The 25,159-nt window shown below is 42.3% G+C and overlaps 2 protein-coding genes across 36 annotated transcripts in view; both read right to left on the bottom strand.

Annotated features, from left to right (window-relative positions):
* Window positions 1–347: 347 nt before the first annotated feature.
* Window positions 348–3,943, bottom strand: LOC26515245 (proteasome subunit beta type-6). 5 transcript variants are annotated; one of them, XM_044717583.1, is made up of 6 exons: window positions 2,585–2,965; window positions 2,133–2,535; window positions 1,592–2,072; window positions 887–1,496; window positions 693–822; window positions 348–616 (listed from the first exon to the last, which is right to left on the bottom strand). In XM_044717583.1, exons 1-4 carry the CDS (start codon window positions 2,648–2,650, stop codon window positions 1,391–1,393), a joined length of 1,056 nt encoding a protein of 351 aa, XP_044573518.1. In that variant the 5' UTR covers window positions 2,651–2,965; the 3' UTR covers window positions 348–616; window positions 693–822; window positions 887–1,390. The 5 variants fall into 5 exon arrangements, with proteins under 5 accessions (XP_044573518.1, XP_044573517.1, XP_014759707.1 ...); XM_044717582.1 differs by having other exon boundaries at window positions 1,592–2,081; window positions 2,585–2,962; XM_014904221.3 differs by adding an exon at window positions 3,310–3,943 and having other exon boundaries at window positions 1,592–3,247.
* A 3,024-nt stretch (window positions 3,944–6,967) lies between these two features.
* Window positions 6,968–25,159, bottom strand: part of LOC6501841 (disks large 1 tumor suppressor protein) — a 41,749-nt gene continuing 23,557 nt past the window's right edge. For 9 of the 31 annotated variants that reach the window (XM_032452394.2, XM_044717578.1, XM_032452393.2 and 6 more), the window contains 13 exons: window positions 20,066–20,617; window positions 19,303–20,005; window positions 18,018–18,105; window positions 17,564–17,777; window positions 17,091–17,504; window positions 16,932–17,034; window positions 15,945–16,019; window positions 14,988–15,032; window positions 12,737–12,817; window positions 10,138–10,287; window positions 9,794–10,076; window positions 9,641–9,732; window positions 6,968–9,576 (listed from right to left, as the gene is read on the bottom strand). In XM_032452394.2, the coding sequence (XP_032308285.1) occupies window positions 9,470–9,576; window positions 9,641–9,732; window positions 9,794–10,076; window positions 10,138–10,287; window positions 12,737–12,817; window positions 14,988–15,032; window positions 15,945–16,019; window positions 16,932–17,034; window positions 17,091–17,504; window positions 17,564–17,777; window positions 18,018–18,105; window positions 19,303–20,005; window positions 20,066–20,617 (2,907 nt within the window). In that variant the 3' untranslated portion in view covers window positions 6,968–9,469. Of the gene's footprint in view, window positions 9,577–9,640; window positions 9,733–9,793; window positions 10,077–10,137; window positions 10,288–11,470; window positions 12,818–14,987; window positions 15,033–15,944; window positions 16,020–16,931; window positions 17,035–17,090; window positions 17,505–17,563; window positions 17,778–18,017; window positions 18,106–19,302; window positions 20,006–20,065; window positions 20,618–21,969; window positions 21,994–25,159 lie in introns of those variants that run through there. The other 22 variants (XM_014904126.3, XM_014904116.3, XM_032452404.2 and 19 more) reach the window with 17 other exon arrangements.

Raw genomic sequence — 25,159 nt, 5'->3', positions numbered from 1 at the left:
TTTTATTTTTAAATAAAACCAAAAACCAGATGAACCAATAGGCAGACATTACTTTCCAGCTTAACGCTTTCAAAAAGGACACTTTTGATGGTACTGCCGGGAAAGAGAAGCTCCTTTCTGTCGCGTTTTCGGAGCTACGTGACAATTACAATGGCTATTACACGTAATGAGCGAAACCACTGGCCACTGGCAGCGGGGGGAATTCGGTCCACTATTCAATAACCGAATTTTAACCAGATCATGGCCAACTGGCATCGGCCAAGTCACGTACACGGCCCAGAAGCCCCGATCAGAGTGACAAATTCCCAATAAACCCGAAAGACCGAGGGACATGTCCCCCCTGGATATGCTAGGAAATTTATAAAGTATTTATTGTTACGCCAGGAGGTTGTAAATCGCAGATGACGGAGCCAGGCAGCTACTAAATCGCTCCTGGACAACTTTATTGATTAACTCGAATTGCGGGACAAATGGCTAATGGCTAATGGCAAATGGCTAAAGCGTACGTCTCCAGCGGCGATGGATTTCTGCTCGTTTTGCCACCAAAATGACAATTCCACGAAAAAGATTGTTTTCTTTTCTTATCTCTTATTTTATTTCTGTCGGTCTTAGCCATCTGTAAAAGATTACGGTAAACGTAAGCCGATTTATTAACTAAACAAAATATGGCCAGCAGATGTTCCGCCACCTACATTCTTTTCATCTCAACAGGGATTTGCGGCCAGTCCAGCAATTTTATTAAATCATCCTTGGCCTTTTTAAGAGTTTCCTTGTCGTTTCCTTGGTCCTTGTCGAAATCAGTGAAATTTATACAAAAAAAGGCTTCGAAATGGCCGAAATAATTATCGTTGAGCCTTAAAAGAAGGGAACACACAAGAGCACTTACAAAGAACATGGGTGCGTATACGTGATAATTGGAGTTGCCGATTCGTCGAAGAGGGAGGTCCGGGGAACTCTGATTGGGGAAGGCTATCCTATGTGCCATGATTTCAAAGGCATTGGCCAAGTAATGGGTCTTTGGATTGACATTTCAGCCGAATTCTGAAAAGAGTGTTGGGAAACATATAAATTCATATGTTGCAGCAACATTTGTTGCAGAAACATGTTGTGAAGCCTTGCAGCACTTTTCAATGTTCTGGGACACTTTTGGGGCCGATCTTGAAATTTTAAATTTTGGTTTTGTTTTTAGAGTTCAAAATGTGGATTTCTCTTGGCATTTTAGAGTTTTCCACCTTTCCATCTTGTTGGAGTATAAAAATCTTTCTGACAATAAACTAAAAGCAAATATTTTATTCAGAAACCTTACTCTAACATATATTTTCATTAAATTACAGAACAATTTGTAAATAAAATAAGAATAACTAAATTTAAATAAATATTAATACTCAATCTATTTTTTATAAATATGTCGTCTTCCAATGTCGTAAAGGGCGTTATTTGAATCTTGTCTTCGGATCAGAATTCTAATAATTCTATTTTCAAAGAAGGCATTATTTCTATGAAATGAAAATAAAATTTAAAAATTGATTATTTCATGTTTGTTAATTTGGGTATTTCTGAAGGAGAGATAAAACAAAATTAGAATACATACCTAGAATCGAACCACCAGCCAACTCCTCTTCTCTCTGCCCAATTACGACCAGGATCCCCATCCTCATCTCGATCGAAGGTGGAAAACTTGGTGCTCTGCACGAAGCCTACCTCCATGTTGCCAGAACACTTGCCAGTACTTTTCACCATATATCCCTCGTCTCGAGAGCCCAAAACAAATCTGTTGCATTTGCCCTTGAATGGAGCTGCCATCAACTCGTGTGGCCTTCCGTCCGTCAAAAGGTGCAGCTTTTCCAAACCGAGAAAGAAATCTTCTCTCAAATTCGATCGATCTCCGAAGCCTGCTGCATATTCTTCATAACTTCGATTAAATGGACTCGAATGATAATATTTCTGATAGACCACTATCCAACCAGATCCAGACTCCCTGTCTGTGTAGCAAACCACCTTGAACGGATCTGAGCCTGGGACGTGGATTTCTTGGAGGATCCTGCCTGGCTTTTGGCTTTGTGGGCAACGATCTGGAAGAGCTGGAACATTCAATGTTTTATTTTCCGAACTAGTTGGCTCTGTCGACTCACTTATGGTTGGTGTTTCCGACTTTTTCTGATTAATTATACTAATTTCACTTTCTAACAACATAATTTCATTCGTATTTTTAATCGCAACTTGCGACTTGGACATTTCTCCTTTCTTTAGTACTTCTCTTAACTTTGCAATGTCTTCGCGGAACTGATTTTCAAATACTCCAAGCTCACTCAGTATTTCAAGCTTCGATTGCAGCTTTTCATACTTGACGTTAACTTCATTCAGTTGCTGCAACACTTCCGTATGCCTCTTCAGGAGCTCCGAATAGTCCTTCTGGCACTGGGATGTCTGGGAATCCTTTTCCTGGCATTTTTCGAAATATCGCAGCATGGGCTTCACCATGGGGTAACAAACGGCAGCACACTCGTCTTCCTGCTCCTCCGATAGATAGCACGACTGTGGAATGGAGTTTAGGATTACTTTCCAAAATAAAAACGGCTATTACATCTTCCGATCCCAGGGAGGGGGAAATCAAATAAATCGCAGAAACGAACACCACCAGCAGCATCATTTTTCTTGATTTGGAAGATTTGGAAGAAAAATATCAACTGATGCTGCGGGGCTCATGGCTCTGGCTTTTTAAATCGTACTCGAATTTGAGATAAGGCTTAAGCTTGAGAGTCTCTGATAAGAAGGCAATATTGTTTCTTGGCATTCGGGTCTAAGAGATCACTTATAAAAAAGTCAAAAACTCAGAGACAGACTGCGTCAAAATGTGGTGTCAATGGGTACAAAAATATAGATAAGCCATAAGTACTTGACTATATTATATTTTTATATTCAATTGTTAAATTCAAATGATCCTATTATGATAGCAACCCTTTGTCTTTCCCATGGCAGCTTCATTTTCTTAAAACCCATTTTTCAATTATTTTCACATAAAATTTAAGTTTATTCCCTGGCGGAAAAGAATTATAAAAATTAAAAAATAATATTTATCAATCACTCTCTTCGGAGGTATCGAGTTCGGTTAGCTTTTTGTGCTTGGTTACGGGCTGTCCAGTCTCCGTATTGAAGTACACGCGTCTCTCGACTCCGTCCGCGGTTATAATTGCAATACGGATCACTCCGCCGGAACTGCCGTCGTGGTGAATGGCCAGTTGAATGCCTATAGGTTAAAAATATTAAATCATATAATATAATTAAGACTTTAGGACTTTTCCCACTTACACTTCCTGATAAACGCAACGCACTGCTCCTTCGAAAAATCAGGACGATATTGATCGTGCACATAGCCAAAAATATAGGACGATCCGGAACCGCCGATGGTGCAGGGCTCCCGAACTAGCATCCCGCCGAGGGGAATACTGTACACCTGACCGCCCTTCTTGTCATCGTATCCTGCCACTATGATCCCGGCCAAGAGGTTGTTCCGATAGGTATAGCACAGATGACGGAAGTCACAGGCAGCCTCCCATACGGTGGGCGGTCTGCCAAACTGATACTGATGATAGTTCAGCGAATGGCTCACCAGGTCGGCCACGGCCTGAGTATCCGCAGCCGATCCACTGCGACAGCAATAGATCCTGTCCGCCACCTCGGTCAGCTTGTCCGAGGCCCTATTGGCCACGTAGCTGCCTGCACTGGTGCGGGAATCGGCTCCGAGCACCACTCCGTGGGCGTATTCCAATGCCATGATGGTGGTGCCAGTACTGACGGGTATATCATGGTACTCCCTGCAGAAGTAGGACATATTTACCAGAACTCTTGTGCGTTTTATAAAAATTTGCAAAAATTGTTTAATATTTTCTTTTTAATTTGATACGTTTGAGTCCTCGTTTGGTTTGGATTTTATGATTCCAAGTTACTTGGATGTCATAAAAATATGAAAACACAATACTTTTTTAATTTGATCTGAAATTTCCTGGGGGATCCGCCCCATATCTATATCTTGGCCAATTTTGATCCGATTCTCAAACGGAATACCAATAACGATTTGTGGATCGATTCCCCGTCAAACTGCATCAAAATCCAAGAACGAAAAATTTTTTAAACTTTTTTCAAAATTTTCCATAGGATCCCCTTCAAAATGTAGGGAGGGCCATATTGGCCCCTTGCGATGGCTATATCTTGGCCAATTTTGATCCGATTCTCAAACGGAATACCAATAACGATTTGTGGATCAATTCCCCGTCAAACTGCATCAAAATCCAAAAACGAAAAATTTTTTAAAATTTTTTTTAAATTTTCCATAGGATCGATCCCCTTCAAAATGTATGGGGCCATATTGGCCCCTTGCGATGGCTATATCTTGGCCAATTTTGATCCGATTCTTAAACGGAATACCAATAACGATTTGTGAATCAATTCCCCGTCAAACTGCATCAAAATCCAAGGACGAAAAATTTTTCAAACTTTTTTCAAAATTTTCCATAATGTAGGGAGGGCCATATTGGCCCCTTGCGATGGCTATATCTTGGCCAATTTTGATCCGATTCTCAAACGGAATACCAATAACGATTTGTGGATGAATTCCCCGTCAAACTGCATCAAAATCCAAGGACGAAAAATTTTTCAAACTTTTTTCAAAATTTTCCATAGGATCCCCTTCAAAATGTATGGAGGGCCATATTGGCCCCTTGCGATGGCTATATCTTGGCCAATTTTGATCCGATTCTCAAACGGAATACCAATAACGATTTGTGGATCAATTCCCCGTCAAACTGCATCAAAATCCAAGGACGACAAATTTTTCAAACTTTTTTCAAAATTTTCCATAGGATCCCCTTCAAAATGTATGGAGGGCCATATTGGCCCCTTGCGATGGCTACATCTTGGCCAATTTTGATCCGATTCTCAAACGGAATACCAATAACGATTTGTGGATCAATTCCCCGTCAAACTGCATCAAAATCCAAGGACGACAAATTTTTCAAACTTTTTTCAAAATTTTCCATAGGATCCCCTTCAAAATGTATGGAGGGCCATATTGGCCCCTTGCGATGGCTATATCTTGGCCAATTTTGATCCGATTCTCAAACGGAATACCAATAACGATTTGTGGATGAATTCCCCGTCAAACTGCATCAAAATCCAAGGACGAAAAATTTTTCAAACTTTTTTCAAAATTTTCCATAGGATCCCCTTCAAAATGTATGGAGGGCCATATTGGCCCCTTGCGATGGCTACATCTTGGCCAATTTTGATCCGATTCTCAAACGGAATACCAATAACGATTTGTGGATCAATTCCCCGTCAAACTGCATCAAAATCCAAAAACGAAAAATTTTTTAAACTTTTTTTAAAATTTTCCATAGGATCGATCCCCTTCAAAATGTATGGGGGCCAGATTGGCCCCTTGCGATGGCTATATCTTGGCCAATTTTGATCCGATTCTCAAACAAAATACCAATCCCCTTTGAGAAAAACTAAGATCTATGATTACGTATTTTTATTACGGTTTATTTCGAGTGTTTCTTTTTTGGTTTGTTTTTGATGTGTTGTTTTGTGGTGTGGGCGAGTGTTTCATCGTGTGATGAACAAATTACATTTGACATAATACATCATGGAACGCACTTGATCGGATCGCCTGTGGTTGTCCAGAGTCTGCACATGAACATGAGTATTGTACATATGTAGTGTACTTAAAGGTATATGCGTGTTCCACATGCCCGAGTCATATGGTATATATATCTTTTTAAATACATCAGGCCAACGCCTTTGCTCTACCCACACTCCTTCTGGCTAATAGGATCTCCACCCTCTCCGTGTCGTCGTTCTTTTAATAATTCTGTCTATGCTAAAGATACGCCTCGTGAGTGTATGTCATGGCTATAGCCGATCTATACGAAACGCCAACTTCCATAACCAAAAGTTAATATTAATTTAATTTTTATACTCATCACTATAGCTAGTTAAAGGTTCTCTTTTAATTATCAATGATTGTGTGGCAAAAAAATTGAATTTTCTTTCTTTGGGGCAGTAGATGGGACGGGATGTGATGGGACAAGATGGGCTGGGTGAGTGGGTGGGTGGAGTTTTGGCTTTAGAATGAATTTAAAAGCGAAAATAAATACTTTAAAGCCGTGTGTGTGAATGGGGGTAAAAGTGGGACTCTAAGAATTCCCAAAGAACACCTGAGTGTCCTGTCCTGTGTATATTTTCATCGATTTTCAATTCGATTTGACAACAACAACAACAAAAAGAAAAGGCACAATTTTGATGAAACGCTTTCCCATGCTTTCTATACCGGAGTTTAGATTTAAATATTTTCGTAATTAAATACTTTAGCAATGCGCGTGTTAGTGAAAATAATCCTGACGTGTCGTGTGGAAATTCTAGGGCGTATAGGATATAAAGAAAATCGATTCTCCTTGCTCTATTTTTGTTTTTCTTTTCTCTTTAAATATATCCATATATATATTTTCTTTATCTAGTTGATAATTGCTTGATAGTTTGTTTTTGTTGAAGGTTTCCATGCTATAGTTAGGACTAAAGGCTAGTTCGAAAAGTGATCGCTCTTGGATTCGATCGAGACTGCAGTGGGAAGAATCGAATCGGTTGGAGATTGAGTTTATCGATTTCGCAAGGAAATTCTGCGATAGTCACTGCCTCGATGTCCTTCCCAGTTACGGGGGTTTACAATTAATTTTTAAATACATATAATATATATAATTTTTGTTTTTTATGTTTTGTGTGTTTTATTTTTAGCGAAAAAAATCACTTGCTACGAATAGTCACCCAAAAAGTGTGTTTTTGGGCGCACCCTGTTAAGCGGTTATTCTAATAGTAAACATCATCATCATCATTCACCCATAGCACTGGCTTCTTACGGCCAGATGCAGTTTTTTGTCTAATTCTAATTTGATGTATCAAATTGATTAAGAAGTTTGCGATTTGTTTGAATTTTTATTTTGCTTGTTTATTACAGTTAAGGTCGTCTTCGTCTTCGTGTCTGGGGGACGTGTGTTGGATTCTTTTTAAGTTATTTATCGTTAGACTCGAAATTATTCGCATAGATGTTTCAGTTAATTGTGTCCCACTTTTAGGTTTAGGTTCTGTTTATTAAATATAACAATGCTCTCGGGGCGTATACATTGTGAAAAATCATAATGAATTCTTGCTTCTTTCTGCTGTAATTGCGTAGTATTTATATGTATGTATATATATTTTTTAAATAATATCCATAGCTGCTGCTCTGGCATTGTCAACGTTTCTTTTTTCCATTTTACAAAAAAGAGTAAAAGTAAAAAAAAAAATAAGGATATTTGAATATTTCAAGTAGGAGACGGAGGAGGAGGAGAGGAGAAAGAGGAAATAATAATAATAGTAGTAAGTAATATATTTAAAAAAAAATCGTATATGCGTATCTTTCGTTTATGAATAATAATATTAACACTCAACTTGAATTTTGCTAAATTTTCTTGAACAAATTTCGATAGCAATTATATGTGGTTTGCATATTTTCTCTCAGTGTGCGTTGGCTATAAATCGTAAATTGGTTTATATAAATTAATCAGCAAATATATAGTATCTAATTTAAGTTGATCTCATCTCCAGCTCTTTGTGTTATCATTTAATTTAGTTTATTTGTTATTATTTATTCGATTTGTCTCCAATACGAGGTGTATTGTTATCTTTTAATTATTTACCTTTTTTTTTTTTTTATAAAATTAGACCGCAACGGTAATCCATGTATGTTCTTTATGGGTTGTGTGTCTGTGTGTGTTTATCTACAAACTATATTTGTTTTTCCTTCATAGATCGTTAAATATACAATATATTTTACCCATTATATTTAAATCAACGCGACAACAAATTGCTTTTCCTTTCCCCTTCAAGTCTCCCTGCGTTCCTGCTGCCTTCCTTCTCGGTTGCCGTAGTTTACAATTATGCGGTGTTTCGTGTTTATATATATATCAATACATATATATCTGTATATATTTATTTAATTATTTATTTAGTTAAATGACTTTGTGGACGCGTTTCAAAAGGAGCGCGCGAATATTTCGATTTCGACGATTTCTTGCGGGCTATATGCTAAATGTTTCGAGTGTAAGTAGACATGGTAGTATGAATAAATGAATGGGGCTTTAATGCAAAATTTCCATTAGCTTTCTCTCGTTTATACGCATTGTTTGTTTGTTTGGGTGTGGATTTAAAGTTATATCGTTTGTGTTGCTTTAGGCAAAGGCGAGTGGGAAAAATTACATACATCTAACAACAAATGCACCAACGTTCTTCATCCTCATCATTTCTTTGTTAGCTTTATATATTCATCAATATATTTATCATTAATCGTAATCGTAAATCGTTATCGTCACACTCTCCCTCTAGCTCTCTCTCTCTCTCTCTGGTTCTCTCTGACTATCGCTTCCGGTTCCGCTTCTGCTTCTGCTTCAGCAACATCCGTGTCATCGTCATTATTTCCGTAGTCAGCTACTAAACATTGTCGTACTTAAAGTTACATTATGCATTAGCATCCGTGTGTGTGTATGTCTGTCTGCCGGCTCTTATGCATGTATACATATTTATATATATATAGATCAATATATATCAAAAAACACATTATCGTCAACATAACTAACTCGCTATAACTCTTGGCTCTCGTATATAAACATCAACATAAACAAACAACACTCTAGCGCTTAACGAACTTCTCTAAGCTTTATCCTTTCATCGTTTATCGTTTATCCTTCATCCGTTATCCGTTATCCTCTGTCCTCCATCCTATATCCTCATCCATCTGGGTTACTCCTTAGTCTATATATAAGTGGCTTGTTCATACAATTATTATAATATTTCGCTTTTGTTTCCAACATTTTTGTTTCTCTAACTAAAAACTATACACCCTCTTCCACTTCAGTTTGAACACCCATTTAAGGTTATTTGTTTATCTTCCTGGTTGTCTCTACGATGCCAAATGCTTTGCTCTGATGTTCCTCGCTCTTCTACAGCTCCTCTTCGCGTCTGGGATCAGGGATCTGGGATTGTACGTCCTTCTGGACGTACCTCCCGTGAGTGTCTCTGTGTGTGTGCATCCAAAAAAAAGTTGTTGGACAATTTGCTACATTAAGTTGGCTGCTGCGGCTGCGTCATTATATTATTATACGTATATATATATATTTATATATATATATATCTGTTTAGTTTAGCTGTTTTTCTTTTCCAGTCAATTGTCATTGTCCGTGTTTCCGGTTTCTGTTGCTGTTACTGTTCCTGTTGCTGTCATTGTTGTAGCTACTGTTGCTTCTGTGATGCATCATCAGTGCGGCGTTTTCTGTTGCGACTGCTGCTGACTGTTGGCTCCTCCGGCTGCCGACGTGTTGGATCTCGATACGGGTCGACAGCGAACTCGAGGCGGCAGTGTCCAGGTTGTGGTGGCTGTTGGTCATAGAGATTCCTTGGATGGTACCCAGATGGTTGGTCCCGACTGGGACCAGATCATCGATTTCACTTTGCTGTAGATCTCCTCGATGGTGTCGCCCTGGACCACGCCTATTCCCAACAAACAAAGGATTAGTAAGCCATTGTTTCTGCTCCTTTCAGGCATGTGACCTACCGGTAAAGTATTCGCCGAACTCCTGCTCCATCTTTATAGCCCGCTCGTAAGTCTTCTTGGCCTGCTCCTCCGTCATGCGACGATTCATCTCCCTGTTGGAATTCAGAATTAGATCAAGGTGTTCATCGCGAAAGGTATCCATTTGAAACTCACATCACAGAGTCCACTGATTTGGGCTTGATGAAGACGGCCACGGGGTAGAGCTGGGCCACCTGCAGCCGCTTGATGGCATTCCCGGACACGTCCAGGATGCAGTGCTTGCCCTTCTCGGCCACCTCGCGCACACTGGCCACCGAGGTGCCGTACAAGTTGTCGTTGTACTGCCCCGCCTCGATGAACAGATGATTCTGGATGTCGCGCTCCATCTGCTCGCGCGAGGACACGAAATGGTAGTCCCGGCCATCCACCTCGTACTCCCGCTTGGGTCGGGTGGTATCTGTCAATGGGGGGCACATAGTTAGTCACTGAATACCGAACCGGAAGACAGGGACACTTACGTGGCACACAGGAGCCGAACTTGTCGGGGTACTCGGATATTAGGTCATCGTTGATGCGATCCTTCAGCGGTCCCAGGATGATCACGGGACGCGTGTAGTTGATGGACAGGCGCTGCACGGCCTCGTAGGACAGCACATTCTCCTCGGAAGCTGCAAGGTAGTGCAAGAAAGGGCATTAGGAACTCCCAAGGAAAGGGGCAAGCGTGCTCTGGACTAAATCATCGCAAAGTGTTCTAAAAATGAATGGGGGATTCGGGGGAGAGATGGGGAGTATGGATATGGGAACGGAAGTCGGGTTAGTAACTCCGGTGGAGCGGTTAGTTGGTTAGCTTGGATTGGATCTACAACTCAAATGTACTTCTATCTCGGACTAATCATAGCAAAAGTTAGGGCAGAGTTCACGGATTCTTTATTTATATGTTCTATTTTATATTTTGGATTCTGAACTCTCCGAGGGAGATTCAATTATTTTTTTGGGGGGAGAGGGGCATTAGTCTTCGGAGAAGAGTTATATCTCTAAGCTAGGTCGGGTTAAGCTCTCACATACAAAAATTTACAAGAACTCTCAATGGTTGAATCTCAATTGTTTCTCAGAAACTAAGGAAAGAATTCAGTAATTTCTGAAAAATAAAAGTAAAGTCGAGCAAATAGTTCTACGTCTTTGGATAATTTACACAAAAATAATCATAGTGGTAATCGTAACTCAAATGAAGAACCGATAACGAATGCACAGTGTGGGTTATGGCAACTACTCGCATACACGCTATGAGTTCGGGATGTGGTACAGTGGGCTTACACTAAGATATGTAGATATTCAATAAGTTACGATATATAGACATAGATATTGGGGATATTGGTTATGCAGGCAGACAGATAGCAGGCGATCTACGAGCAACATAGTTACATACATGACATCATGATGTTACATACATACATGGCACACAAATACATTATTTTTGGTCTGTTTCATTTTCGATTCACAAAATAAAGGCGGATCGGCGGATTTCTCTGTATCTGTATCTGTATCTGTATCTGTGGCTGTGGGTGTGGGTGTATTCGTACTCTCCATACTTGTCGGTGGGTCTGGTCTGGGTCTGGGTCTGGGATGAGTGAGTGGAGTGTACTTGGGTTCGACTGTAGCTAGCCCGGCCAACAATGGCTTGAATTGTTGACACAACACCGTATATGGGGGGTGGGGTTAGGAAACACTGCATTTTACTCACTTGACGCCAGATGAGCCAGCTGGCTGGGCTTGGGCCTTAATTAAATTAAACAAAAACCTCGTGTCGCTGAGGTCTGATGAAGTCTGAGAACTCGAAATAAAACTCCCTCGATTTGTACAATCTCTTTATTGGTTCAGTTTCGGTTAAAACAATCCCTTTCGCCCCCGAAGCAGACTCTCTTGTACAAGACACACACATTTTGGGGCAATTGCTTGCTTAAACTGCATTTAACAGTATATATTGTATAGTTTAGATATTTATCTCCACTTATACTTGTAGAAACAATTTTTGCGGTTTTTTTGGGGGGATTATTTTGTTGTTAACTGGTTCAGGGTAACTTGGGTGTGAAAAACATGCAAAACATGACGGCACGAGACGAGCAATACATAATGACAACAACAAACCAACTGAATTGGCATCGGTCCAGTACTCTATATAGCTTGTATTCACCCAACTATATATCATGTTAGGTGTGTGTGTGTGTGGGTGTGTGTGGGTGTGTGTGAAGACTCTATTGGTTGTTTTTGCAAACAAGGTGCGTGTTTCGTGGCCAACTAATAAAGAAAACTGAGGGACAAACAGCTCTACCAAGGCTCTAATGGATGTGAAGTCAGGTCGGTCCCAACTTCAACGGCCCGTACTCTACACAGAAAAAAAATAGGTAAACGGGAATGCAAACAATACAAGTTGCTTGTGTGGTGTGTCATTCGCATTTTTTTGTTGAGTGTATGGGTTGTGGGCAGACTAGTTCTGCCATGAGTGGTTTCACTTTCGTGGTAATTCGATGCTACGCAACTATCAACAATTCACAACAGTTGAATGAGTTCAAAAAAATACAATAATAAACGATATTCATCAACAAATAATAGTTTCAAGTCCTGACTTAGTAGTTTATAGACTAAAAACACTTGAAAAGAAGGCCCTTCTGATGGTTTTCGAGTTTGCTCTGAAATGTATGCTACGTTTTCTTTTTGCGATAGAGACAGGTGTCTAGCGAAGAATGGCCGGCCGGAAGAGAGAGATAGTTAGCTGGAGAGATGGAGTGAGACAGCATGAGGCATGGCAGACAAAGCAAGAGAAACGAAACGGAAACGGAAGTAAAAACGAAAACGAAAACGATAATCGAACTAAATTATATAACCAAGAGGTACTGATCTTGCAAAATTTTGTTTCTTCTTCGCATTAAATATCCTGTTTTGGTTCTTTTAAGCTACGAGTCTTTACAAAAAATGAAACAAGAGACTTGTGGTTACGGGTACTTTTTAAAGAATATTTGAATTAAAGAATTTGTTTTCTTTTTGCTGTTGGTTGTTGTGGTTGCTTTAGATTTTGGTTTAATTTTGTGATTGTTGGTTGGTTTTAGTTGCTCGACTTACGATAGTCAGCATCGCTATTCTCCAAGTAGATCAGAGTTATCTGCTCCATATCGGGTAGCTCCACCCTGTAGATAATCTCGCCTGAGCGGAGCAGCGTTTTTGGATCGATTAGTTGACGGAACAATTTAGTAGTAGTAGTAGTGGTGATTGATTGATTGATTGGTTGGTAGTAGTAGTAGTAGTAGTAGTAGTAGTAATTGTAGTAGAGTCGCAGTTCGTGGGCGCATGGTTATAACAAATATATATGTATACATATAGAGATATATATTGGTTGTCATTGTTGATTGGATTTTTGGATTTGATTTGATTTGGTTGGTTGGTTGGTTGTTGGTTTGATTGTTGGTTGAATATATATATATATATTTTGATATTTCAAGATATTAAATAAGTAAGTGTGTTTTGTGTGAAATGTGCGAGAAACATAGGGAGAGTGTTTCGAAAAGAAATATATTCAAAAAACAAAACTCAAGGAATGGATTTGAGAGTGCGTGTTGATTTCGATTCGATTTTTGGTTGTTGTTCCATTATATTTTGCATATATATTCGGAAATAGAGAGATGGAGTGGCGATGGCGCACAGTAGTAAAGTAGTAGTAGACATAGTAGTGGAGTAGTAGTAGATTCGAACGGTTGAGAGTTGGCGCAAAGTAGTAGTAGTAGTTGTTGTTGAAGTAGTTGGTTGTTGTTGAAGTAGTTGTTTGAAGTTGTTTGTTGGTTGATTTTTTATATATTTTTTTTTTTTTTGGAGGAAGTAGTAGTTGTAGTAGTAGAGGCAAACAACACAAGAATTCAAAGTAGTTCACACAGACACAGGGGTTAAGTGTGTTCAAGAAAAAAAGAAAAGAACGAAAATACCAAAAGATTAACAACAATAAAATGGTAATCACATTTTATTCATGTCTTTTAGGGCTACATATATACTGTCTGTACTGTATACTGTATACTGTATATACTGTATACTATATATGATGTTCGAACTCAAAAAAACATATTATGTGTGAAGGTCCCAGATGGGGAGTTCTGCGGATGATTGCTGTGTGCTGGTAGTGTACTGGTATGGTCTGGGTCTGTTCTGTGTTTCTTATTCACACCAAGCACATTCATCAAATGTACATACTGACTGATGTATGCCAGTCAAGTGATGCCACATCCATATGTACATTCAGAGGTATTCAGATGCGAATCCGAGTGTGGTGGCAACATTCAGATACGACGTCGATGCAAGCGGATAGTAAGTTAAGTAACAGCCAGTTATCGAAATGATGTAATTGGGAGGTCGGTCTGCATCGTGTTCGGACTGTCCGTATGCCTGGATGTACGCAGTATGTAATGCTCAGAACCAAGGGCTCAATAACAGAACTTCAACTCAAAAGGATAACGAAATAACTCCCTTCTCTGTATCCCTGGATACCGAAACGTTTGAGGAACAGTTACAGTTTTGGAACAGTTATGAAGGGATCAGTGATGTATGTACGTCTGGTGTCTGATGTGCGATACCTGCCACTATATCTGATGTACACTCGATATATGCAGCTATGATGTCATTCGGTTGATGGTGCGATTGTTTTCGGTTTGTACTGTAATGTACAGCTGTTTGGCACATTTATATTACACGTAATGTACAGCTCCTGGACGCTTACATTTAGTGTACATTCAATGAACATTTACATGCATATGCATATGATGTACACCCAGCGTACACATGTATGATACATATTCCATGTACAGCTGCCGTCAGTTAGAGAAGTTAATTGGCTTAGACATCGATAATGTAAAGAACACAAAAAACACTTGATGGAGTGGAGTTGAGTGGGCTATTTATAGTTCTGGGTCTGGGAGTGTCTGGGCGCGGATGTATTCATAGTTGGGAATGGGGTGAATCGCCAGTCACTGGCGTGATGTACAGAGATGTGGGATTTGATGTAGAACAGAAAGGAGAGGGAACCGAACATAAATTACATGAAAATCAACTAATAATCAAGTTTACGGTTAATCTCGTGTGATGTACACTTAGTACTCATGTACTGCTGCACTGATGTACTGATGTATGCATGTATGTAGTTAGTTATGTATGTTATGTATGCAGGTAAGTAAGGTGGAGATGTGTCGTGGGAGGATCTTACAGCAAATGCTATTCTATGTATTCATTATGTTCATGTGGGTGTTCTTAGATCATATTCAGATAGATAGTTATATGTATATTGAGAGATATATATGTGGGTTGTAGTATATTCTTCGGGGCGAGTACATACCTCCTTCAGCATTGGCATCGTCTTGTGTGTAGCAAAGCATAAAGGCTAGAAACGAGGAGAAAACAAACGAGAACCGAAAGGGAAGAGAAGAGAGAGAACAGAAGAGAATCGAAACATATATGTTTGGTCAGTTAAAAACAGAATAGCGTTGGAAATCGTATCTTTCGGATAGATAGTATAATATTATAATATTTTAATGTTGTATCTCAGATCCTGGATGGTTCTTCTTCCTCTCATTTCTCAGAGATTCTTCGAATCGTACATCACATTGATGCAACTTTGATGTAGACTCCCAAAGAACAAAAGAACCATTCAGGATCCCTTCTATTTAGTTGATGTATGTAAACGAGAAGTGAACAAATTGCTATAAGAGTCTTAAAGAAACTTCATAGTGATGTAAGAAATTGATGAAAGCAGCCGGATATACTCGGTTGATGTCTGAGATATTTTAGAGATAGAGAAGAGCAGTAAGAAGATAGATGTACTGTCGGTAGGAGGTGGCAATAGAGAAAGCATTTCAAATGAACACAAGAGGTAACTTGGCTTTATCTCGATGATCGGATGTCGATGTATCGCATGATGTACGAACGGTCTGCCGCTGAAGAACTCTCTCCGGAGTCCGGACGCTTCAGACCCTTACTGCGAGATTACTGCGGTTACTTTAGCTTTGGCTTTACGCTTTTACCCAAAACACTATACAGATATTACAGATATGTACACGAGGTGTGAACCGGAAAGCTAGACAGTTCCCCATTGAGGACTAACGGTTAGTAAGATCGTGTGTGTGTGTGTGTGGCTATATATAGCTTACTATCTAGGATGTATGGATGTGTGTGTTGTGGTGGTTTGATTGTTAGCCAAAGACTAGACCCGTTGATAAGCCCTGACACCTGGGATTACGCGGATGCAGCTCCTCCGGACACAGTTCCGACTGACTCTACACCAAGAAAGACTTACGTTGCGGCTCGTTCGACTGATTGTTGTTGACACTATTGATGTCTAGTTCGCTGGTGCTGCTCACAACTCCGTTGGCTACACACATATGGTATTTGTATATGTAGTCGTGGTCGGGTGGTCGGATGGTCAGGTCAGGGCACACACCAAATGGGTAATACAACATCCAACATCCAAGCACATCGAACAGAACAGGAACAGAATGTGTGAATGCATGGGAGTGATGTATATTGTTGGGTGTGTCATCGTTTCATCGGTGGATTTGATTCGATTTGATTCGATTCCATGGAGTGGTTCATGAGTGTCATGAGTTGGACGTCACGGGAGGACGGGAGGATTCAAACATAATATGAAAATAAACAGAAATGTAAACCATGTAAAATGCATAACAAAACTAAAACAGAACGAAACCATAAGGGGGGCATTTCAATTTAAAAATCATTAAAACGATTATTTCTTTAGTAAAAACTGGGTACTGAGGGGAAAAAACGGAAAAGAAAACGGAATCATAAACTGGACAAGGACTTTGAGAGTGACCTGCGGTGCAAAATTGTTGTGCTCTTCTTGGGAGATGCCTCGAAGACACTTATTAACTTCCTACATATTCTTGAGTCAACAAACACACTTCCGGACATTCGCACAGCCGCCCAATAGACAAAAAAAAAAAAAAACAAGTGACAGACAAACAAACACCCAAACAATCAGAGATATTCAGTAGAGAAAGCGACAGAGTGAAAGGACTTTTTGGGGGGCCTTAATAACTAAAGCAAACAATTAAATATTCTTTTGGTCTTCGATCGGTCGGGTATCGGCTATCGGCTATCGGCTATCGGTTATCGGTTATCGGGTTGAGCTTCTCCTGGTTCTCCTGTTTCTTCTCCAGAGAAAGAGCGAACGAGCGGGAGAAAGATAGAGTGTGACAGAGACGAGACGAGGCGAGACGACGGACGACGGCTGGTTTCCCTTTCTGACTCTTCTTGGTCTACTTACGCTCTTGGTCGCTTCCGTCTTCATTCTTCTCATCGCGACTCTTCATAAACGGAAACTTGCGCGAGAATGTGAAATTCTTTTTCTTTCGATCCAATGTCGATTGCTGCAAAGGTTACAGATCAGTTAGAGATACAATCTCAGTGGAGAGCCAGTACCCACCTTGTCCAGATTGTTGTTGGCCGCCGCGTGTCCTTGGAACTTGACGCTGCGATCCCTGGCCCGCATCTTGCGCTCCCAGCGCCGCTTCGAGGGCACAATGCCGATCTGCTCGTCCTCGTTGTCGCCCAGAACGCGGCGCGCCTGCCACCACTCGTCGTCGGAGGCGTTGGTCACGTGCAGGATGTCGCCGTGCTTGAAGGGCAGTCCCCTGGAGGGCAGGCCATCGTCCCTATTCGGATCGTAGTCGAACAAGGCCCGCACGTACAGCGATCGCTTCTGCGTGGTGCGGAGCAGCGTTCCCGTACCGCCGGCACTGAGGGCGGCCTGTTGCTTCAGCTCCTGGATGCGGGCCTCGAACCGGTTGTACTCCTCCGGCCGGTACTGCGCCACCAGGGTGACTACGCCGCCTGAAGTCTACACAGGGATTCGATTAACACTTCAAGTACTTAGGGGTACTACTTAGGAAGACTCACCTTGAGCGCTTGGGCCGCCTCCTCGTGAGTGGCGTGCGTTAGGTTGACATTGTTTACGCTGAGCAGCTGGTCGCCGCGCTTCAGCTCCGAGCCGAGATCCGCAGGGCCGCCGGCCAGAATGAAGGACACGTAGATGCCCTGGCCGTCCTCGCCGCCCACAATATTGAAGCCCAGGCCCTGAGGTCCCTTCTGTATGGTAATAGTGCGCGGCTCCCTGAGGCGGAAACAAATAATTAGTATACATTTCAGGAGCTTATAATAGTATTCAGCAGGATGTATGGGCACTTTTGGTCCTTCGAGCTTTATTCTTTTTAGATCTACTCCTGACTTTGTTTCCTGGCCATGGGTTAAACAGAAACGGTTTTGGGCCTTCGAGACAAAGGCATTGCCAGCTTGAAGCCTACTCTCGGCCCTGTTCCAATTGCCCATACATCGCTTGGAGGGAGGAACTCACCTGGTGATGTCCTCGGTGCTGACGGCGCGCGGAGTTCCTGGTGGTACGGCGGCCAGGACATTTGTGGAGGCGTAACGCGAGCCGGGCTCTAGGTTGTTATCAGAAATTGTTGGATGTTTAGGTTTAAGGCATTTATCGATGGAATTTATCGAGATATCGGTTCGATATTTCGATTATCGTAGCACATTGAATGGTTATAGTTATTAAGATCAAGAAAACATATAGACAAAGAGAGAGAGAGAGAGAGAGAGATAGATAGGTAGAGAGAGAGAGAAAGAAACAGATAGGTAAAGACAAAGAGAAATAGACATAAAAGAGAGCGGTTAATAAAGCTTGAATAAATAATGAGAAGACTTCTTGCGAGCAAGTTCAGCGTCCAAGAAAACAGATAAAGGTCCTTGAAGAATCTTGCAAGGCACAGAGCGAGATAGGTAGATAGAGTCAGACAAACGCAAAAGGGACAGAGACAAGAGGCAACACGAGTAAAAGAGAGAAAGAGAGAGATAGAGAGAGAAACAAACCGGCCAACGAAAAAGACAGCGACAAAAAATGAGGCCAACGGAAACGGAAATGGAAACGGAAGACAACAAAACGGAAACTGAAGAGATACTGATAACGTACTGATAACCGCCCCAGAACAACACCAACAAACGCACACTCGCACACACCACAATTGTTATATGTACAGGACTTCAAACACCTCATAGGCACAACACAAAAAATCAAATCGGATGGTTCAGTTGTACAATATCTAGGGACCGGGGGGTGGGGCGGCAAACTGGGTTGCTTGGTTATCTACGGGGCGTGATAGGGGCGGGGGCGTGGGCGTGGGCGTGGGCGTGGCTAGAATGGGGTAGCAGCTTCCAGCATGTGAGAATGTAAGTGACTTATTCGGAGTCTCAAGCAGAGCAGCAATAGCAATAGTTTCTGTCGCCTCGTTGGGTTGGAGAGTGTCGGGATTGGCAAGTGGACAGGAGGCCTGTGGCAAGTGGACCTATTCAAGAGGCATCTTCAATAAGCCCACCCGGCAGGTGCAAGGGGAAATTATAATCAGTCTGCTTACTAAAAATACTAACAATTAATGGGAAAAGAAGAGGAAATTATAGAAAGAAAGAGGAAATAAAAGTAAGACTTGTGGCAGTCCCCGCACAAAGGCACTTATTTCGAGATCAGCCCTCTCCAATAAGAGTCCTTCCGCCAGGACGATGTTACAGTGTTAGTGTCGACTCTTAACAGAAATTATAAAATAAAATAAAGAAAAAAAAAAACAAAATCAATCTCTTACGACGCGGCTGGGGTGATTGGGAGCGGTTGGTGGTGGTCGCATTGGACTCGAGAACGGGCAGGGCGGGCATGGAAGCGTTATTGTTATAGAAGGTGGCTGGGGCAGAGGCGGGTGGTGCAGCTGCAGTTGTTGCTGCAACGTGTATGTTGCCACTGTTGCTGCTGCTGCTGCTGCTGCTGTTGTTGTTGTTGTTGTTGTTGTTGTTGTTGGTGGTGACGGTGTTGTTGCTGTTGCTGCTGCTGCTGCTGGTAATGTTGTTGTTGATGTTATTGCTATTATTGCTAAGCGACGGCGGCAATTTGCTGACTGTGGTGACTGTGCTTGTGTTGCTGGCAATGACTGATGCAGATGCAGATGCAGATGCAGATGCAGTTGCTGATGCGGTTGCAGATGCCGCTGCCGCAACCGCTACAGATTGGGGCGCCGCATCCACAACCGTATGGCCCACACTGTTTAGCGCACCTGTTGACTGCGAGTTGGCCATGTGCGCCTGCTGCTGGTGGACTTGGCTCTGGCTCTGGCTGGTCGCCAACTGGGACTGCGACTGCGACAGCTGCTGTCCGGCCGAGAGGCCTCCTCCCCCGACCGAGGCGCTGCTGGTCAGGTGCTGGGTCTTGCCCACGATGAGTGTCACCTTGTCGGTGATGGACTTCAGCGTGGCCACCGCCAGTTCGTGCGTTACATTCTCCAGATTCTTCTCGCTCTGAAAACCAATAAAATAGAGATTAGATTCATGAGATCCACGAGAGGATCAGAGACTCACCCCGTTGGTGCGGACTCCAATCAGCTTGTCCCCGATGGAGAGGCGGCCGTCCACCTGAGCCGCTCCGCCGTCCATCAGCTTGGTCACGTAGATGCCGTTGTCGCCGGGGATGTGCTGGTTGCCAATGCCGCCGGCTATGGAGAAGCCCAGGCCCTTGCCGCCCTTGACCAGGTCGATCTCAATGACCTTCGGCCCGCCGGCCGCACTGTCCCGGGCATCGCCCGCACCCGGGGCCGGGGTGGTGGCCGCCGTGGCGCCCCGTTTCCGCTTCACATGCAACTTGACCACGTTGCCGGCCTTCTTGAGGGCGTCCACCGCCGCGGCGTGCGGCACATCCACCACGGACACCTCGTTCACAGAGACGATGATGTCGTTGATGCTCAGCCGGCCGTCGGCGGCAGCTGCTCCGCCGGAGATCAGCTTGGTGATGTAGATGGAGGTGTCGGTGCCGATGTGGGGATTGTCGGTGCCTCCGGCGATGGAGAAGCCCAGTCCGGAGTTGCCTCGCTCCAGCTGGATGTCCTCGTACAGCCAGCTGTCGTCGCCATTGACCTGGACAGAGTGGATTGGGATTAGTTTTGTAATGGCATTGACTCTAGGGGGGATTACAAGGCCACACAACGCTTAAATGGGGCTTGGGGTGTCGGCTGTTCGGTGGAGTTGTGGTTTATGAACAAGTATATGGAGTGTGTGGGGTGTGAGGGGGTTGGGTGTGAGGTGTTAAGTGTTATGAGACATGTAGTTTTTACTTTTTTTTTTTTTTATTTTTGATTTTTTATTAAGGGAGCAGCGCAATTAAACTTAAGGGGGATGAAGATTAAAGGTTTTCAACTTGAATACGAATATATTATATTTCAAAATAAGAAAACTCAAAAACTATATAACTTATACTATATAACTAAGCAGAATGAAGTTTTCCTTTTCAAAACTGATTATTTCCAGCAGATCTGGCTCTAAAGAATCAAATCTATGCCCTTTTTGTTGCAAAATAATCATAAATGTTGGCTTTTTCTATTTTTTCTAACTTGAACACGTACTCCCCCACAATATCCCAAGATAATGGATATATAGAAGCAGGAATCTACTCAAAAATTACAATGAAATAATAAATATTGATGGTATAGTGTTTCCTTCAGTTTCAAATCCTTTTTCTTTTATTTCATTATCCACTCTAGTCTATTATTAGTCTATTTATACCTATTATAGTCTTGGAAAAGTATTAAAAAGTTTTCCGAGTGCCGTCATAGATGCACTTTTCTCAATTTCGTAATTTTCGAATCTGTCAGCGTGTCTGGGCGCTCAGGGTCGGGGGCCTGGGGTCTGGGGTCTGGGGGAATTTCTTAAATTACCGCTGAAATAAATGCTCCAAAGCACGATTTTGTTGGCTGGCGGATGATGGGTGTCTGCTGCGACCTTGCCAGTGCCTTGCTTATTTGTTATTAATATGTGTATGGGTTTTTTTTTTCAGTGATGTGAGGGTGGTGTGAGGCAGATAGACGGACACACGACGAAAACAAACAAATGCAGATGCAGTTAAGACGAAGACAAACAGCGGAGATGGGCGAGAAGCGGGCAGAGGTTCCATTTTCGATTTCTCTCAAAGATTGACTTGTTAATAAAATTATTAAAAAATAAAAAAGAAAGGTTTAAAACAGGAGTTACTCTACGATGTTAGGCAGAAACAAGTGTTCTTCTTGAGAGGCTCTTCAAATAGCTTTAATTTCAGGATCAAATGTTACTTTTATTCCATTTCTCTGCAAGTTGTATCTTTGTTCCTAATAGACCCTAACTTGAAGCCCTATTTCAGAGCATTATTATAAAAATAATGCCCCCCTTGAAAAATCGAAAATGGAAGCACTATCCGCCTCGTTATTTGGCTCGAAAATGTCCAACTTGTGGCTTACCTTTCCCGAAGACGCCTTGTGCAGCTGTAGAAGAATTGGAGAGTGAATGAGAGTGGTTTTGGATCAAGAGGGGTTCTTCCACCTATTCCCTAATCGAAGACCCCCTAGAAAAGTGGTGTTCTGACCACACCCTCGCCGGAGATGGGAAACCGTGTCAATGGCGAGTCGCGATCTATCTGGGCCGTGGCCAGCAGCCTCGTTGCAATTCGCACATTTTCTCTGAAAATGGCAAGTGGCTGCCGGGGGCTACCCCCTTAAGGCGGCGCCAAACGAGTTCGGTTGATTAGCAGGCCAGTGTAAATGAATTCATCAAGCGGATGCCCTGCCCTGCCCTGCCCTTCCCTGCCGACCAAATGAGCAGAAACTCAAAACAAACACACTCCAGCGGGTATTTTGTGCATTTTTGCAGCCAAGACGGGCGTTTATCACCCTCCTCTCGCCCACCGCCACCCACTCCACTCTCTAGTCTAGCGAAAAATTGCCAATTAACCCTGGGGAGTGGGTCAGGCCTGGGGAGCTCGGGCAGGCAGGTTAAAAGTATTAATAAGCGCTTAGGGTTAATCGCCCAGAGGATCGGCCTGACTGCTGCAGTCGACAGTGGTGGTTCCATAAAGAGTACTGACACTGGAAGAACTACAAAGAGTACTTGAAAGAGCAATAGTACCGGGTATCATACACTTAAGAGAGTCGTTTCTGTCAGGAATTTGATTGGGGGCTTTTGGGGGAAACTCTAATTAAGATTAAGAGAATATTTTCCAAGGGAGTTCCAGTTATCACATAGCTAAGAGATTCATTTCCCCTCGTTTCTCTTCAGTTTTCATAAGAAAAGAGAAGCAATTCCCTCGAAACACCAACAGATATGATAGCAGAGCAATGGTTATTAGTTTTTGATTAAAATCCAATTAACCCCGAGGCTAACCCCTTTAGCGGGCGACCACTGTGGCACTAGTTCGTGCCACTTCTGCTTCCGCTGCCGACTCCGGTTACACTTTTTCCACTCCGACCCCAAAAGAATAATGTCCAAAGAAACAACACAGCGCCGAGCGCGCAAAAAAAGGGAAAAAAAAGAAAAATTACATCATAAAGTTAACAATCGGAACTCACTTAATAAGAGCGGGCGTGTCGAGGAGGTAATGGGGCTACAGGTAGAGGTGTACAGGTGTAGGTGGCAAGGGAGGGGGAGAGTTGGAAACAAGCACAAGACTTTTTAGCCACCAAAGACCCCAGACCCCCAGACCCCCAGAAGCACACGCAACTCTAACGGGGCCAACGAGGTGCGATAGGGTCTTGTTTTTGGCTCGCTAAGCAGGGCCACCCTTGAAATTAGTGGTAGTAGTGGGTAGTAGTGGGAAGTAGTGGGTCGTAGCGCCTAAAACCCAAAACAAATCATATCTAATCTACGATAAACATATGCTGGGGGGCGGGGGAAGGCGTCATCCGAAAATGCGGAAAAGCCATTGACGATAAAATAGTTGAGCACTTGACGGGGCATATAATTCCGATTCGGAAAAGACAGAGATATGTGGCACGATGATGCTACTTCTTAGATAGTGCCACACATTCCGATCCAATGAGTCAAGTACTCGGGCTCTGAAGTGCTCTTCTGGGGTAGAAAGTATACTTCTTTATGACTAATTTCTGCTCTAGAGGAGTGGAGAGTAGATTTTAGTAATATTTTTAAGGGATTATGAGATTATTTTAAGATGAGAGTTACTAAAAACGACTCTAGACTCATCATAATAATATTATTTGATAAAAATTACTCCATAAACACTAAGTTCTTATAGAAACGCAACTATTTATTCCATGTATAACTAAACTTTTAATATATACGCCTTAGAATTAGTCAAAATATGATCAATTCTTATTGAAAGTTCATCTTGAAGTTCCTAAAAACGACCCTAGACCCGTTTTAATAATAGTTTCTTAGAGAAACCCAACTATTTGTTCTAATTTTCAAATAATTCCCTAAAAGTTCCTTAACTTTAGTCCAAAATATAACACTTTTCTTCATCTCAAAGCCCCTAAAAATGACCGAAGACTGAATAGAATAATATTTTAAAACAAAAGCTCCTTCAAACGACTCTTTATATCAAAAATATTAACAAATAATACATTAAAATCGCTATACTTTGCCCGAAAGTGAGTCAAGAGGCAGCGAATTGTTGAAGAAACCGCCGCGCCATGAATCACAGGAGATATATACGGGATGGACTCGATTCCCTGGCCATATCTGGGGGATGGGGCATAAATCGGACCGGGGGGGCGGAGGCAATATGGAATGCGTCAAGCTGCGCTGCACTTCATTGATCAAGTCGATCGCTGGAGAAGGCATGCTATATAGTAGAATACTAATACTATATAGAGCCATGGCCAAGGCAGATGTACGGCGGGACGTGACGGCGATCGCGGTGGCAACACCTGCGAGTAACCGAAACGGAAATCCAAAGTCATCAGCCGGGTGGGGGAGGGAGGGGCGAACTAAAATTATGGTTCAATATGTAGACTGTCCTTGGGACTTATTTCGTTGCCTTCAATGAGTGACGTGCTTTGTTTATAATTCCCAAGTGGCTGGGTCAACAAGAGAGGCAGAGAGCGGCCAGCTCTCTCTCTCTGTTCTCTTTAGTCAGTCTCCACTGTAAATTCCTCATTCTTTGTTTTTTTTTTGATTTTCGGTGGGTGGCAAAAAACGGCAAACAACTATTTCTAGCGGCCAGAGAGAGGGAGAGAATCAAATTGGGGACAAGTGCAGTCAAAGAGAAAGAGCCAATTAGAGAGAGAGAGAGAGAGAGAGAGAGAGAAAGGGGGAGGGAGAAGAAAGCTGGGAGAGAGGGCTACGCCTGCGCTGAATGCCAGAGTGAGATATTAAGGGCACTCTGCCACAATAACAACAATAACATGAAAGCTTGTTGGAGCAAAGAAAAGAACAAGAACCGTTAGCATTAGGCGACATCCACGATAGACAGAGATAGCCTATCTAATATATTATTGTTTTTTGTTTTCCAGTTGTTGTTGATGTTGTTGTTGTTATTGTTTCACAGTGATGGCAGAAATAAAAGGTCGTCGGAGAAGAATTCTTATTGAAAAGGGGGATGAAACAGAGCACACATGTCTAGTATGGCTAGTCCGGCCGGCCTGGCTAGCGAATATAATTATAAATAAACCATGGAATCATCGGCCAGTCGCTGCC

Source organism: Drosophila ananassae, chromosome XR (assembly GCF_017639315.1).
Source record: "Drosophila ananassae strain 14024-0371.13 chromosome XR, ASM1763931v2, whole genome shotgun sequence".
NCBI classification, from domain to species: domain Eukaryota; kingdom Metazoa; phylum Arthropoda; class Insecta; order Diptera; family Drosophilidae; genus Drosophila; species Drosophila ananassae.
This window is presented reverse-complemented; position numbering and strand designations above follow the sequence as displayed.